The 16,424-nt window shown below is 39.6% G+C and overlaps 1 protein-coding gene across 1 annotated transcript; it reads right to left on the bottom strand.

Moving 5' to 3' along the window:
- Positions 1–8,840: 8,840 nt before the first annotated feature.
- pin1 (peptidylprolyl cis/trans isomerase, NIMA-interacting 1) lies at positions 8,841–16,420 on the bottom strand. The gene is made up of 5 exons (XM_061913885.1): positions 16,247–16,420; positions 11,495–11,577; positions 11,257–11,365; positions 11,072–11,182; positions 8,841–9,381 (listed from the first exon to the last, which is right to left on the bottom strand). The coding sequence occupies exons 1-5, from the start codon at positions 16,305–16,307 to the stop codon at positions 9,272–9,274; spliced, it is 474 nt and encodes a 157-aa protein (XP_061769869.1). The 5' UTR covers positions 16,308–16,420; the 3' UTR covers positions 8,841–9,271.
- Between the last annotated feature and the right edge of the window lie 4 nt (positions 16,421–16,424).

Below are 16,424 nucleotides of genomic sequence, written 5' to 3'. Positions count from 1 at the left end.
GGTTGAAAAAAAAGAGATAAAGAAGTAAAATACAGCACGATGTCATCAGTTTCTGATTTATTAAATTGTATAACGGTGCAAAATATTGCTCATTTGTAGTGGAAAACTTCTTGAACTATTTGGGAAAAAAAGATATAAAAATAACTACAAACTTGTTGAAAAATAAACAAGTGATTCAATTATAAATCAAGATTTCTACACATAGAAGTAATCATCAACTTAAAGTGCCCTCTTTGGGGATTGTAATAGAGATCCATCTGGATTCATCAACTTCATTCTAAATATTTCTTCACAAAAAATTTGTCTTTAACATCAATATTTATGGAACATGTCCACTAAAAATCTAGCTGTCAACACTGAATATTGCATTGTTGCATTTCTTTTCACAGTTTATGAACTTCAAATTCATATTTTGAATTTCCTTGAATTGGCGCTGGAGCGCTAATTAATTCAAAACCTCTTCTCACTCCTGCGCTTACCAAAGGCATGCGGTAAAAGTAAGCATGCACTAATTATATTAAAACCTTTTCTCACTCCGGTACTTACCAAAGGTATGCAGTAAAACTTTGAGTGTGATGTAAGTTTGGACCTTAAATCCTACTGAATAGCTCTTAATCTTCTTCCCTTTATGCCAGGGGTCGGGAACCTTTGTGGCTGAGAGCCATGAAAGCCAAATATTTAAAAATGTATTTCCGTGAGAGCCATATAATATTTTTTAGCACTGAATTAAACTAAATGCCTGCATTTTTAAGTAAGACCAACATTCTTAGAGTATAATAAGACTCTTTTTAACAAAATTGTTAAACATTGTTACTGAAGCTAACCAATAATGAAGACATTCTTCTTACCATTAGCGCGACTTCTTGAAGAGGTGCGGTAGAAAACGGATGGACGGATTAAAATGCATGAGAATGATTTATATTTTGAACGTTACTTTTAACACTGTGATTATCAGCGGAATTATTGATTATTTATCGTGTTAAGCAATGTCAGCTATGATTTATCTGAGAGCCAGATGCAGTCATCAAAAGAGCAACATCTGGCTCGAGAGCCATAGGTTCCCTACCCCTGCTTTATGCGATTTCAAATTTAAAACTTTAAATTCCGTTTATATTTAATTCCGCTTTAAATTTAAAAATTTAAAACCTCTTCTCACTCCTGCGCTTACCAAAGGCATGCGGTAAAAGTAAGCATGCGCTAATTATTTTAAAACCTCTTCTCACTCCGGCACTTACCAAAGGCATGCAGTAAAAATTTGAGTGTGATGTAAGCTTGGACCTTAAATCCTACTGAATAGCTCTTAATCTTCTCCCCTTTATGCGATTTCAAATCACCGGTATTGAAATCAGCCTCCTCCATTTTGAAAATGATGACAGGGGAAGTGTCACGAGTTTGACCAGGCGGTAATACTAAGCATGCGCTAATTATTTTGGGAAGCGAGTTTGACCCGGCAGTAATTCAAGGCAGGCGCATACTATATGCCCTGCGGCAATTCAAGGAAATACGGTATTATTCAATAAATATATTTATAAAGGATTTGTAAATTTTTGCTATTTTTAAAAAAATCTCACGTACCCCTTGGCATACTTTCAAGTACCCCCATTTGAGAACCACTGCTATACGTAGTTGATATACAGTTGTGATCAAAATGATTCAGCCCCCACACAATTTTGGTGTTTTAGCAAGTTGGACATTTATTCCGTATTTTGTTTATAGTCATATCAAATAAAGATGTGTCAAATAGACAAATGCAACTTGAATTACAACATTATATTTTATAACATACCAAACGGTGTCATTTCTCTTAATATCTCATTGACAAAATGATTCAACCCCCTAGTTCCATGCATCTTTAGTACTTAGTAGAACACCCTTTGGCAGTAATGACATCCTTCAAAGGTGATACATAAGCGGACACAAGCTTCTTGCAAGCATCTACAGGTATTTTAGCCCATTCCTCTTGGGCAAAGTCCTCCAGTTCATTCATATTCTTGGGCTTGTGTGCTGCAACTGCCTTCTTCAAGTCCCACCACAGCTTTTCTACAGGATTTAGGTCTGGCGACTGTGAAGGCCACTCCAGAGTCTTCCAGCCCTTCTTCTGCAACCACTCTGATGTTGATTTGGAGGTATGCTTGAGATCCTTGTCCTGTTGGAAGGTCCAACGTCTCCCAAGCCTCAGCTTCGTCACTGACTTCATGACATTTGCAGCTAATATATCTTGGTAGAAAATAGAATTCATAATGCTTTGAACGCGCTGGAGATTCCCGGTACCTGAGGCAGAGAAACAGCCCCAGAGCATGATTGACCCCCCCCCCCCACCATGCTTAACAGTAGGCAAGGTGTTCTTCTCTTTGTAAGCTTCATTTTTTCTCCTCCAGACATAACGTTGATTCATAGGCCCAGAGAGTTCCAGTTTTGTCTCATCACTCCACAGAACAGTTTCCCAAAACCTTTGGGGTTTGTCCAGATAATTTTTGGCATACTGGAGTCTATTTTTCCTTGTGCCTGGTAGTCAGAAGTGGGGTGCGCCTGGGAGTTCTGGCATGGAGGCCTTCATCTCGTAGTGCGCGCCTTATTGTCTGGGACGAAACCTGCGTTCCCCCCTCTGCAATGTCCTGTTGTAGTTCCTCAGCTGTTACCCGGGGGGTTTTTCACCACTGTACTGCACACAGCATCCTCTTTCTACCACGCCCAGGTAGTGTTTCCACTGTGCCTTTAGCTTTAAACTGGCGAATTATGCTCCCAATTGTGTTTCTTGGAATGTGTAATGTCTGCTATTTTCTTATATCCATATCCTTTCTTATGAAGAGAAATTACCTCCTCTCTTGACTTCTTTGACCACTCCCTGGACTTCACCATGTTGCAAATACACCATTGACCATCTACAAGAAGCTGAGCGTCACAGTCTTTTTCAAACAGTTTAGTTGTTGCTTGTTATGGTTCTAATCACATCTACAGCTGTTTTCAACACCTGATTGAAAAGACCTTATTCAAATTCTGTTCTTAACAGTTAAGATCTTCAAGGGGTTGAATAATTTTGTCAATGAGATATCAAGAGAAATGACACTGCTTGGTATGTTACAAAATATAATGTTGTAATTCAAGTTGCATTTGTCTATTTAATGCATTTTTATTTGATATGACTATAAACAAAATACGGAATAAATGTCCAACTTGCTAAAACACCAAAATTGTGTGAGGGTTGAATAATTTTGATCACAACTGTAGATGCCCGTATCGGCTGTACAGGTTTACTTTACAAAAGAGAAGTGTAGGATATTTCTCTCTTGTTGCCTTTTTTGTATTTGACTTAATTAAATGTATTTATATTATCATTTTGTGCAGCCGGGCCGGAGCAGGAGGGGATAGAAAGAGGGAAAAAAAAGGAAGACAGAGGGGGAAATTGTGGGGACAAGTGGGGGATAACACAGACAGACAAAAATAACAACAGCAAACACAACCACAACAACAACAACAACAGAACATCAGCACATACGATATGTACTTTATTTATTATTTCAGGAAAATTAAAATTGCACTGATATGATCCAGTTTTAAGAGGTTGTTCAAATTACTATGTGAGACTTGCCGGGCATAGCGATGCCGGATTTGTTCTACCGTGGATGTGTCGGGCAAGAACACAGCGTATGGTAAGAAAAGAAGGATTTATTTAACTAATAAAAGGCTAAGAACAAAAATACTGGTGCTAGGCAAACAAAAGGAGCTAGCGAAACAAACAGAAACACTACACTTGGCACAAAAAGGGAAAACAAAACAATAGCATGAGAGCTAGGGATAAACAAAAATGTAGCGCGAAAGCTAGCGAGTACAAACATGGAAAAGCAGTCGCCACTTGTTGCATGAAAGCAAATTAGAGATCCGAGGCAGAAAGAACAAAAGGGGCAGGCTTAAATAAGGCAGTAATCAAGAGTATCAGGTGTGCGTAAACGGAGAGTAGCAGGTGGAACTAATATGCAACCGTGGTGACAGAGCAAACAGGAAATAAGGAATTCAAATAACAGAATGTGATATAAAAAGGAACAAAGCTATGATCTGGGCATCGGATCATACCATACTCGTGCTTACAAAGTACAAAGAAGAAGAATTAAGAGAAATACTTTCTACCTTATTGAGAATAAGATATTCTGCATCTCAGTATGTTCATGACTGAATTAATTGATTACATATTACAAAACTGTTCACAGATGTTATTTTAATAACATCTGTGAATTAGTTTTAGTAATGGGTATTAGTAATTAGGTCGTTCCGTTCCATTACAACAAACTTGAAAAGACCAACAGATTACTCTTCATTCACAATTGAAGTTAAAAAGTGGCTTTGGAGCAATCAAGGCTGCTCACACGGTCACTAAGGTGGCCACTATGTTTGACACATCAACTTAATGTGTATTATATTTATCCATGACAGTGTTTTTGTTGTAAATTGTGAGGTGTGTCTGTTAAAAATCATGGTTTTTACAAATGATGACGGATGTGAACAAGAGCATGTATTGTCTTTGTGTGATGATGTTAATGAGGTGTTGTTGTATTGTATATTAAGTATGTGTCCATGAAAGGGGCATTTTATGACTTTTCTTAAATTGATTACATGCTATGGTTTGATTTTATTGTCATAATTTTATTGCATGATTTTTGTAACCCTTTCATTTAGGTAGCCAGGGATTGCAGATGGAAATGAGCTATTTAGCTATCATCTGGTACAGAACATATCTGTCTTTGAGCTTAATGTTTCTGTGCATTGTCCCTTCAAATAAAGACTACCGTATTTCCTTGAATTGCCGCAGGGCATTTAGTATGCGCCTGCCTTGAATTCCCAAAATAATTAGCGCATGCTTAGTATTACCGCCTGGTCAAACTCGTGACACTTCCCCTGTCATTATTTTGATTTCCGTTCGGGCTCCAGTACTCTGGAATGCCCTCCCGGTAACAGTTCGAGATGCTACCTTAGTAGAAGCATTTAAGTCTCACCTTAAAACTCATCTGTATACTCTAGCCTTTAAATAGACCTCCTTTTTAGACCAGTTGATCTGCCGCTTCTTTTCTTTCTCCTAAGTCCCCCCCCTCCCTTGTGGAGGGAGTCCGGTCCGATGACCATGGATGAAGTACTGGCTGTCCAGAGTCGAGACCCAGGATGGACCGCTCGCCTGTATCGGTTGGGGACATCTCTACGCTGCTGATCCGCCTCCGCTTGAGATGGTCTCCCGTGGACGGGACTCTCGCTGCTGTCTTGGATCCGCTTGAACTGAACTCTCGCGGCTGTGTTGGAGCCACTATGGATTGAACTTTCACAGTATCATGTTAGACCCGCTCGACATCCATTGCTTTCGGTCCCCTAGAGAAGGGGGGTTGCCCACATCTGAGGTCCTCTCCAAGGTTTCTCATAGTCAGCATTGTCACTGGCGTCCCACTGGATGTGAATTCTCCCTGCCCACTGGGTGTGAGTTTTCCTTGCCCTTTTGTGGGTTCTTCCGAGGATGTTGTAGTCGTAATGATTTGTGCAGTCCTTTGAGACATTTGTGATTTGGGGCTATATAAATAAACATTGATTGATTATTTTCAAAATGAAGGAGGCTGATTTCAATACCGGTAATTTAAAATCGCATAAAAAGAAAAGAAGATTAGGAGCTATTCAGTAGGATTTAAGGTCCAAGCTTACATCACACTCAATTTTTTACTGCATACCTTTGGTAAGTGCCGGAGTGAGAAGAGGTTTTAAAATAATTAGCGCATGCTTACTTTTACCGCATGCCTTTGGTAAGCGCAGGAGTGAGAAGAGGTTTTAAATTAATTAGCGCCCCGGTGGCAATTCAAGGAAATACGGTAAACTAAACTATTATAAAAAGGTCAGTAAATGATTCTATATATTAGTAAACGCTCTGAAGTGGGAAAAGGGGTAGGATTAAATAAGCTTTTGCTTCTTCCTACTCCTTTTCGGACACGATGTAAAGTGAAATGATATAAAACTGTGTGATGTCCAATGCTGTAAATGTGTTCATGTTCGAAATAAACGAAAGAAACCCACATTTTCACCCTCATGACAAAAAGATGTCAGCTTCTTTCACAGTTGCAATCAAAATATTTTGAATGATTTTCTCTTTTCAAAATACTTTGGCCTAAAATATTCATATATAGTCAAACCTTGGTTTCATTTATAGTCCCTTTCAAGAAGGCCGACTCATATAGGCTGACCATATTTTGAAATCCCCAAAAGAGGACTCATATATGCTTGCTTATGTATAACTTGCTTTATAAATATTTATTTAAATAAAGCATTTTTTCTCCTCTGTTGACAGCAGCGTTGGCGCTAGGAATTTTCAAAATGGGGTCCCGCAGTGAATTTTTGGGGTCCCACTTTTTTGTAAACCCATCCATCCATCTTCTTCCACTTATCGGAGGTCAGGTCACGGGGGCAGCAGCCTAAGCAGGGAAGCCCAGACTTTCCTCCCCCCAGCCACTTCGTCCAGCTCTTCCCGGGGGATCCTGAGGCGTTCCCAAGCCAGCCGGGAGACATAGTCCTCCCAACATGTCCTGGGTCTTCCCCGTGGGCTCCTACAGGTTGGACGTGCCCTAAACACCTCCCTCTGGAGGCGTTCGGGTGGCATTTTTTGTAAGCGATTTGAAAACAAATGATAAACTTATGCATTATCCTGTTATATCTCACATTCTATATTGTGTGTTGAAAAAAAGTTACCACAACACAATTACCATGTGTTAAGTACCAACTAAGTTATAAAACTGAGGTGTATGTGGGCAAAGTAGGCTAAATAAGTTAGCATGTTAATACTTAGTGTCACACGTGTAGGCCTACAAAAATAGTTTGAAAAAAGTTACCACGCTAATGTTATTATGCTAACACTATGTGTCACGAACTAAGTTAAATGACTCAGGTGTACGGGGGAAAATTTGACAAAAATCCGGAGAATAATTTTGCCACACCTAGTGTGTGTGTGTGATCAGTATTTACTTGGTTTCAGAGCGGTAGCAAAGTTCAAACCCCAACACATACACTAATTGCTTTATTATATGAAACGGTGTATAGGTGCTGCACCGGTTTCCTCATGTACTCTTTTCAAAAACAAAGTAAAAAAAGTATCCTGCACTTGAGTTGGGAAATTGTGTTAGATGTAAATATAAACAGAATACAATGATTTGCAAATCATTTTCAACCCATATTCAGTTGAATGCACTACAAAGACAAGATTTTTGATGTTCAAACTCATAAACGTTATTATTTTTTTGCAAATAATAACTAACTTAGAATTTCATGGCTGCAACACGTGCCAAAGTAGTTGGGAAAGGGCATGTTCACCACTGTGTTACATCACCTTTTCTTTTAACAACACTCAATAAACGTTTGGGAACTGAGGAAACTAATTGTTGAAGCTTTGAAAGTGGAATTATTTCCCATTCTTGTTTTATGTAGAGCTTCAGTCGTATTTTACGCTTCATAATGCGCCACACATTATCGATGGGAGACAGGTCTGGACTGCAGGCGGGCTGGGAAAGTACCCGCACTCTTTGACTACGAAGCCACGCTGTTGTAACACGTGCTGAATGTGGCTTGGCATTGTCTTGCTGAAATAAGACGGCGCTTAGATGGCAGCATATGTTGTTCCAAAACCTGTATGTACCTTTCATAATGGTGCCTTCACAGATGTGTAAGTTACCCATGCCTTGGGCACTAATGCACCCCCATACCATAGCAGATGCTGGCTTTTGAACTTTGCGTCGATAACAGTCTGGATGGTTCGCTTCCCCTTTGGTCCGGATGACACAATGTCGAATATTTCCAAAAACTATTTGAAATGTGGACTCGTCAGACCACAGAACACTTTTCATGAGTCCATCTCAGATGATCTCGGGCCCAGAGAAGCCGACGGCGTTTCTGGATGTTGTTGATAAATGGCTTTTGCTTTGCATAGTAGAGCTTTAACTTGCACTTACAGATGTAGCGACAAACTGTATTTAGTGACAGTGGTTTTCTGAAGTCTTCCTTCAGAGATTGAGGTCGGTTTTTGACACAGTGCCGTCTGAGGGATTGAAGGTCACTGTCATTCAATTTGGTTTCCGGCCAGATTCTCTGAACCTTTTGATTATGGACCGTAGATGTTGAAATCCCTGAATTTCTTGCAATTGCACTTTGAGAAACGTTGTTCTTAAACAGTTTGACTATTTGCTCACGCAGTTGTGGACAAAGGGGTGTACCTCGCCCCTTCCTTTATTGTGAGAGACTGAGCATTTTTGGGGAAGCTGTTTTTATACCCAATCATGGCACCCACCTGTTCCCAATTAGCCTGCACACCTGTGGGATGTTCCAAAATAAGTGTTTAATGAGCATTCCTCAACTTTATCAGTATTTATTGCCACCTTTCCCAACTTTTTTGTCACGTGTTGCTGGCATCAAATTCTAAAGTTAATGATTATTTGCAAAAAAAAAAAAGTTCATCAGTTTGAACATCAAATATGTTGTCTTTGTAGCATATTCAACTGAATATGGGTTGAAAATGATTTGCGAATCATTGTATTCCATTTATATTTAAATCTAACACAATTTCTCAACTTATGTGGAAACGTGGTTTGTATCTTCTCAATCATATGACGGCGAAATGACCCAAAAACCTTGGATTAAAAAAAAAAAAGTCTTGATATTTTTGCAAAAGGTCTTTGCTCGGCTCTCGGTGTGAAGTTATTTCATGCAAGAACAAGTTCCGCATTTACATTTTCTTAAAAGACCTATTCTTTCCCCCGTTTCCATGGCAACAAGAAGAGAGGCTCCGCACTCACATCTGGCTTCTAAAACAAGAGGTGGAAACAAGAGACTTACAAAAAGAGGACTTTTATTTTGATGGAAGAAGGAGTGCCAGCAACTTGACAGTTAGTTCAATGTGGTTGGTGAAGCTTTTTTTTTCCTATTCTCCTTCTCTTTTTTTTTAAGCAGCTTAAGTCCGGTGAGATCTTTTGACCCCATGATTATGTTATCGATTACCTGTGAGCGTTCAGAGTCACATGATTTGAAGGGAAAGTGAGGAAATGAAAGAGGAAGACTGAAATGGTTCTTTTAACCACCACCCCGTTCAGAACGCATTTAAATGTACTTAAACATATTCAGGATATTCTGTTCAATTATTATTATGTCTGCCGGACCTCTTTTTATTGGTGTGGCGAGGCACGTAAAGCTTTGCTGTTACGTAGTGTAATTATATGTATTGTGTGTGTGTGTGTGTGTGTGTGTGTGTAGCATGGTGCTTGCTTCAGCCAGTACGCAGGATGATGTGCACTCCGGACTCTGTAAAAACGGGGCCGCTCATGTCTCCCACCTTCAGCGCAAAGGAGGCGTCTTCGAAAGGTTTCTGCATTTGACCTGCAGCACAAAACGCACAGATACATTTTGTGTGCCAGTAGAAGACATTTCGTGGTTGGCTCTTTTTACGGATTTGATGTGTAACTGGCAAACGCGGTGTGGTTGTACAGCTCAGATTCTGAACCAAAATGTACGATAGAAAGAAATATGCCACTAAAGCACAGGTGTCAAACTAAACGCCCGGGGGTCAGGATCGGTCCCGCCATTTTATTTTATAAGGCCTGCAAAAACTGCATGAAAGTTTAAAATGAGAATATATTAAAGGCCTACTGAAACCCACTACTACCGACCACGCAGTCTGATAGTTTATATATCAATGATGAAATATTAACATTGCAACACATGCAAATACGGCCGGTTTAGTTTACTAAATTGCAATTTTAAATTTCCCCCCAGGTATCCTGTTGAAAACGTCGCGGAATGATGACGCGTGCTTGTGACGTTATTGGTTGGAGCGGACATTTCAGCCCAGCACCACTCATAGCTAAAATTCATCCCTTTTCATCGCATAATTACACAGTATTTTGGACATCTGTGTTGCTGAATCTTTTTCAATTTGTTCAATTAATAATGGAGACGTCAAAGAAGAATGCTGTTGGTGGAAAGCGGTGGATTGCAGCTGCCTTTAGCACCGAAAAACAGCCGGTGTTTCTTTGTTTGTTGTGAAGCTTTAACACAGAGTGGTCAAGCGAACATGATTCTGCACGTCAACCAGCAAGTTTTTGGATGGGAAAATTGTGATATTAAGTCGGCTCTTACCGGAGACATCAGCGGAGCTTCCGTCCTGCTGCAGCTGCGTGACTTCCCTCAGAGACACTCGCGGTCCACACACCCGTGGCCACACCCCTCCGACTTTCAGGTACTATTTAATCTCACTGAATCACTAGCAACACAATAGGCAAATAAGGGATTTTCCGGAATTATCCTAGTAAATGTGTCTAATAACATCTGAATCGCTCCCACTGCAATCGCCTTTTTTTTCTTCTTCTTCTAGTCCTTCACTCTAAATTTCCTTATCCACAAATCTTTCATCCTCACTCAAATTAATGGGGAAATTGTCGCTTTCTCAGTCTTGCTGCTGGAGGCTATGATTATAAACAATGTGAGGAGCCCTACAACCCGTGACATCACGCGCACATCGTCTGCTACTTCCGGTAAAGGCAAGGCTTTTTTATTAGCGACCAAAAGTTGCAAACTTTATCGTCGATGTTCTCTACTAAATCCTTTCAGCAAAAATATGACAATATCGCGAAATGATCAAGTATGACATGGAATGGACCTGCTATCCCCGTTTAAATAACAAAATCTCATTTCAGTAGGCCTTTAATGCGGTATGAACAAGAATGTTTTAATGTAGACACAGAGAATCATCATACTGCTGTGATTATATGCATTAAGTGTTCTTTCAAGGCTAAGGCAAAATATCGAGATATATATCGCGTATCGTGACATGGCCTAAAAAGTATTGCGATATTAAAAAAAAGGCCATATCGCCCAGCCCTAAACTGTGATATTGTTTTCTCATTCACGGTAATGTACTGTAAAAACAACAAATTTAAATTTTACTGTTAAGAAGAGCAGGCAGCTCAGTTGACAGAATTTAAGGTCCACAAACTGGGAAATACCTAATACTTGTGTTCTTTGGGCATCATATTGATAAAACAAAAAAACATTTCAAGAATGTCCTCACCTCTTCCAAAGACTCCCAAGTCTCCATCATTTTTAGCTGAACTGCAATCGCTGAAGTGAGAAGCCAAATCCTCAAACTTCTCCTCTCCAGACTTAATCTGCTCAATATATTCTGTGTAACACAGGGAAAACAATACATGAGCTCATCTGACGTATCGCTGAGCGCTCTTTGTGTCCCCAGCTTACTCTGGATCAGCTCCAGCGCCTCATCTTTGGATCGTGTGATGTTTTGTTCCCGCCAGGAGGAGGGACGCCGTGACTGGTTGTGTTTGACCAGCAGGTGAGAGCAGCGCACCTGACGCACGACAACACAGCACCGCACAAATAACATCACTCATGTGCCGCTCCCCAAGTGCCCACGTCGCCCGTTTCTTACTGACAAGAAGCAGGGAACAAACATTTAGGAGGCATATCGATTATTTACATTCGCTGGCTCGCCCTGGCCGTCTCCTACTGGTCGCTCCCATTGGCTGGCATTGGTGGTGTGGTTGAAGTAATACACCTTGCCTGCATTGGAAGATGAAGAGTACATCGTTTCATATTTGTGACACTTGCAAAGAGGAAAACATTACTTGTTGTCCTTGTTATATAAATCTAAAATTATACCACGAATTGATTAACGTGGACCCCAAGTTGAAAAACTTATTGGGGTGTTACCATTTAGTGGTCAATTGTACGGAATATGTACTGTACTGTGCAATCTACTAATAAAAGTTTCAATCAATCAATCTAATCCATTTTTTATCAGCATCATTATTGAATATATCGTAGGGTTGTACGGTATACCGGTATTAGTATAATACCATGATATTAATGAATCACATTCGGTACTATACCACCTGTGAAAAATACCAATACCCGACCCCCACTTTTTTTAACGGGCATGACAGCGCATCGTCGTCAAGTCGTAGCGGTTTTTGCCAGCAGAGGATCACGTTCGGCAGCGCACATTCACAGAGTACTTACAAGCAGACACAGTGTGTAGACAGAAAAGGGAGAACGGACGCATTTTGGCCTAAAAACAGACGATAAAGGTGAAGTTATAACACTGAGACGCCCTCGGGAAGAGGTGCTTTAAGACAGGGCTAGCTCGCTAGCGGCTAACATCCAGCCGCAGTCGGCAGTGTTTTAGCTACTTCTAAATCACGAATCCTCACCTCCATGGCGATAAAGTGAGTTTCTTACAAGTATCATTATCACTGCAGGAAGAGGAATAGCTAAACATGCTTCACGACACACCGTCGCTCACCGGCGTCACAATGTAAACAAACGCCATTGGTGGATCTACACCTGACATCCACTGCAATGATACCAAGTACAAGAGCGTATCTAGTCGATACTACTATTCAAGATTCAAGAATTTTGAATCCGCTGTAATGATACCAAGTATTGGAGCGTATGTAGTCGATACTGCTATGATTACATCGATATTTTTTTAGCATCACAAAATCTAACATTAACTTTTTTTTTCATTTTTAAAAAATGTATATTATGTTTATAAACTCGGGAAATACGTCCCTGGACAATGTGAGGACTTAAATTATGACCAGTATATGATCCTGTAACTACTTGGTATCGGTTCGATACCCAAATTTGTGGTATCACCCAAAACTAATGTAAAGCCTCCAAACAACAGAAGAATAAGTGATTATTAGATTTGAACAGAAGTGCAGATAGAACATGTTAGAAGAGAAAGTAAGCGGATATTAAGAGTAAATAAACAAGTAGATTAATAATTCATTTTTAACAACTTGTCCCTCAAAATGTGTACAAAATAATAGAATACAAAATGACACAATGTTACTACATACGTCAGCAGACAAATTAGGAGCCTTTGTTTGTTTACTTAGTACAAAAAGACAAGTTGTCTCGTATTTTCACTATTTTATTTAAGGACAAAATTGCAATAAAAAAACATATGTTTAATGCACCCTAAGATTGTTTGTTACAATAAAGCCAATAATGCATTTTATTGTGGTCCCCTTTATTTACAAAAGTATCAAAATACATTTAGGTTCCGGTAGCAAAATATTGGTATCGGAACAACACTATTATATTGCAATCAGTTTATTAGGAGTGCAGCGATTTGTGGACATTGTGGACCATAACATTTGTCGCTGACAAATACATTTGTTGACAATAGTCATCACGTCATCGCTCTTGTATTCCTAGAGGATTGAGAGTCAGTCTCCACAGCAAATGTGTAAAGTGTGGGAACATTTCCTCTTATTCTTGTGAAAAACATGAACACCTTGCTGACTTTGCGAAGCAGATCTTGTTTTTTTGACGCTCCATTTGTGACACGAGACCTTTAAAGCTTGAAAATGCCAGACATCTGGACGATGCGATCTCAACTCGCTAAGATTATTAGCTTGTTACCTTGCTAACAAGTGTGAGACCAAGTTGTGTGAAAAATAACTATCATTTTAGCCCAGTCCTTCTCAAATAGTGGAGCAGGGGGTGATCCCCGGGAACATGCTTTATCAGTATCATGCACAATCATGCCTCAAACCCCGTTTCAAAAAGCTGTGCATTATAAACAAAAAAAAGTTCATGTTCATTGTAGCCATTAATACGGACTTCCTCACTTTGATTTAAAAAAACAAATTGTTTTATTGTTTTTTGTTGCTCCTGAGTTAATGATAAATTTGGATGTATTATTATCTGTTGTTTTTTCTTTCCAGTATCGAATAAAATGAAATGAACTATATTTATTTCGGTCATATAATCATCCATTTTGTGAGATAAGTTTAACAGTAAAAGTTATACATATTTAACAATCATACACAATTACACCAGGGATTCTCGCAACGCTTTGTTGTTAAGGCGGCCGCCTTAACAACAAAGAGCCACCGCCTAAACTAAAGTCTTCCAAAAAAAACGTTTTTTAATAAAAAACAAACAAAAAAAACATATATATATATATATATATATATATATGCATATACAATGCATCAAAATTAAATTATCCCCTCAACTCCCCCAAAAATGGATTAACTCGTTGGAATAAAAAAGACAATATAACATACATCCATAAACGTGGACGCATGTGACAAACTGCAAAATATTTATCTGTACAGTAATCTAATATATATTTGTTTTATATATACCGTATTTCCTTGAATTGCCGCAGGGCATATAGTATGCGCCTGCCTTGAATTACCGCAGGGTCGAACTCGCTTCCCAAAACAATTAGCGCATGCTTAGTATAACCGCCTGGTCAAACTCGTGACGTCACGAGTGACACTTCCCCTGTCATCATTTTCAAAATGGAGGAAGCTGATTTCAATACCGGTAATTTGAAATCGCATAAAGGGAAGAAGATTAATAGCTATTCAGTAGGATTTAAAGGCCTACTGAAATGAGATTTTGTTATTTAAACGGGGATAGCAGGTCCATTCTATGTGTCATACTTGATCATTTCGCGATATTGCCTTATTTTTGCTGAAAGGATTTAGTAGAGAACATCGACGATAAAGTTCGCAACTTTTGGTGCTGGTAAAAAAGCCTTGCCTTTACCGGAAGTCGCAAACGATGACGTCACAAGGGTGAGGGCGCCTCACGTCCTCACATTGATTTTAATGGGAGCCTCCAGCAGCAAGAGCTATTCAGACCGAGAAAACGACAATTTCTGCGTTAATTTGAGCGAGGATGAAAGATTTGTGGATGATGATATTGATAGCGAAGGACTAGAAAAAAAAAAAAAAAAAGAAAAGCGACGGCGCCGGGCGGCGGCAGTGTGAGCGTTTCAGATGTAATTAGACACATTTATTAGGATAATTCTGGAAGATCCCTTATCTGCTTATTGTTTTAATAGTGTTTTAGTGAGATTGTAAAGACATACCTCGAGGTCGGATGGCTGCGGTGAACACGCAGTGTCTCAGAGAGAAGTCGAGGAGCCAAGCTCACAGCTGCCTTTTAAACAGCTACTGCATGAGGACGAATAATCCAATGATGTCTCCGGTAAGATATATGTCACAATTTTCCCATCCAAAAACATGCTGGTTGACGTAAAGAAACATGTTCGCTTGACCGCTCTGTGTTAAAAACAAAGAAACACCGGCTGTGTCTTGGTGCTAGAGACAGCTGCAATAGACCGCTTTCCACCAACAGCATTGTTGTTTATAGTCTCCATTATTAATTGAACAAATTGCAAAAGATTCAGCAACACAGATGTCCAAATTACTGTGTAATTATGCGATGAAAAGACGACTTTTAGCCGTAACTGGTGCTGAGCTAATATTGCCTGACAGTCCGTGACGTCACGCGCACGCGTCATTATTCCGCGGCGTTTTCTACAAGAAATTTGCGGGAAATTTAAAATTGCAATTTAGTACACTAAAAAGGCCGTATCGGCATGTGTTGCAATGTTAATATTTCATCATTGATATATAAGCTATCAGACTGCGTGGTCGTTAGTAGTGGGTTTCAGCAGGCCTTTAAGGTCCAAGCTTACATCACACTCAAATTTTTACTGCATACCTTTGGTAAGTGCCAGAGTGAGAAGAAGTTTTAAAATGATTATCACATGCTTACTTTTACCGCATGCCTTTGGTAAGCGCAGGAGTGAGAAGAGGTTTTAAATTAATTAGCGCCGCGGCGGCAGTTCAAGGAAATACGGTATTTATATATGTTTAATTATATATGCACCTTATTGCTTTTTTTTTTTTTCCTGCATTACCATAAGCTTATGTATCCATCCATCCATCCATTTTCTACCGCTTATTCAACGAAATGTAATTCTTATCTGTGCTGTAAAGTTAAAATTTGAATGACAATGAAAAGGAAGGCTAAGTACAAAGCCTTGCAGAACTTAAAAGATGCACGATTCCACATTTAAAATTAAATGCCTATAATTGTGATAAAAAGCAGGCAGTCTGCAGGTGAGCCTGTGAGGGCACCATGACGTCATACAGGGCCCAGGGTGTATCCGCTGGCGCGCAAACATGATTTAGCAACTTATTGAGCAAACAAAGCAAACTGAACAAACAAGACTTGCGGCGCAAGTTGTCACAAATACAATTCCTGCTGTATTTTCCTAAAAAAGTATAAAGTTTGGTCAGCCTGCTAGCCTTAATTCTCCCGCATTGATGCGGATGTTAGCATGATAAGCTACGTTACCCATCATGCCCCTACAAACCTCTTTTAGCGTCTTTTGAGTATTTAATTCAGTCACCTGAGTTGCGGCTCATTTTTTTCTCCCAACCCGTTGGTAAAGGCTCCTCGTTAGACGTCATATTCTCCTGGAAAGTTCACCGCAAAAGTAATTAAAAAAAAAATGTAATCTAGCCGCAGCAGCCGTGTGTCTGTCACTAAAGTCCGACAGTTCGCGACAACTACCGAGGGGTTTACGG

The sequence above is a fragment of the Nerophis ophidion genome, linkage group LG01, assembly GCF_033978795.1.
Source record: "Nerophis ophidion isolate RoL-2023_Sa linkage group LG01, RoL_Noph_v1.0, whole genome shotgun sequence".
Taxonomy (NCBI): domain Eukaryota; kingdom Metazoa; phylum Chordata; class Actinopteri; order Syngnathiformes; family Syngnathidae; genus Nerophis; species Nerophis ophidion.
The sequence above is the reverse complement of the archived record's forward strand: the minus strand, read 5'-3'. Positions and strand labels throughout refer to the sequence as shown.

What these genes read in the sequence shown, in the direction of transcription:
- pin1 (XM_061913885.1), bottom strand. Translation starts at nt 16,307, where the DNA reads ATGACGTCTAACGAGGAGCCTTTACCAACGGGTTGGGAGAAAAAAATG. An exon ending in AAAAATGAGCCGCAACTCAG is followed by an intron (nt 11,578 to 16,246) that starts GTGACTGAATTA and finishes CTTCCAATGCAG; the next exon opens with GCAAGGTGTATTACTTCAAC. An exon ending in CTTGGGAGTCTTTGGAAGAG is followed by an intron (nt 9,382 to 11,071) that starts GTGAGGACATTC and finishes TTTGTGCTGCAG; the next exon opens with GTCAAATGCAGAAACCTTTC.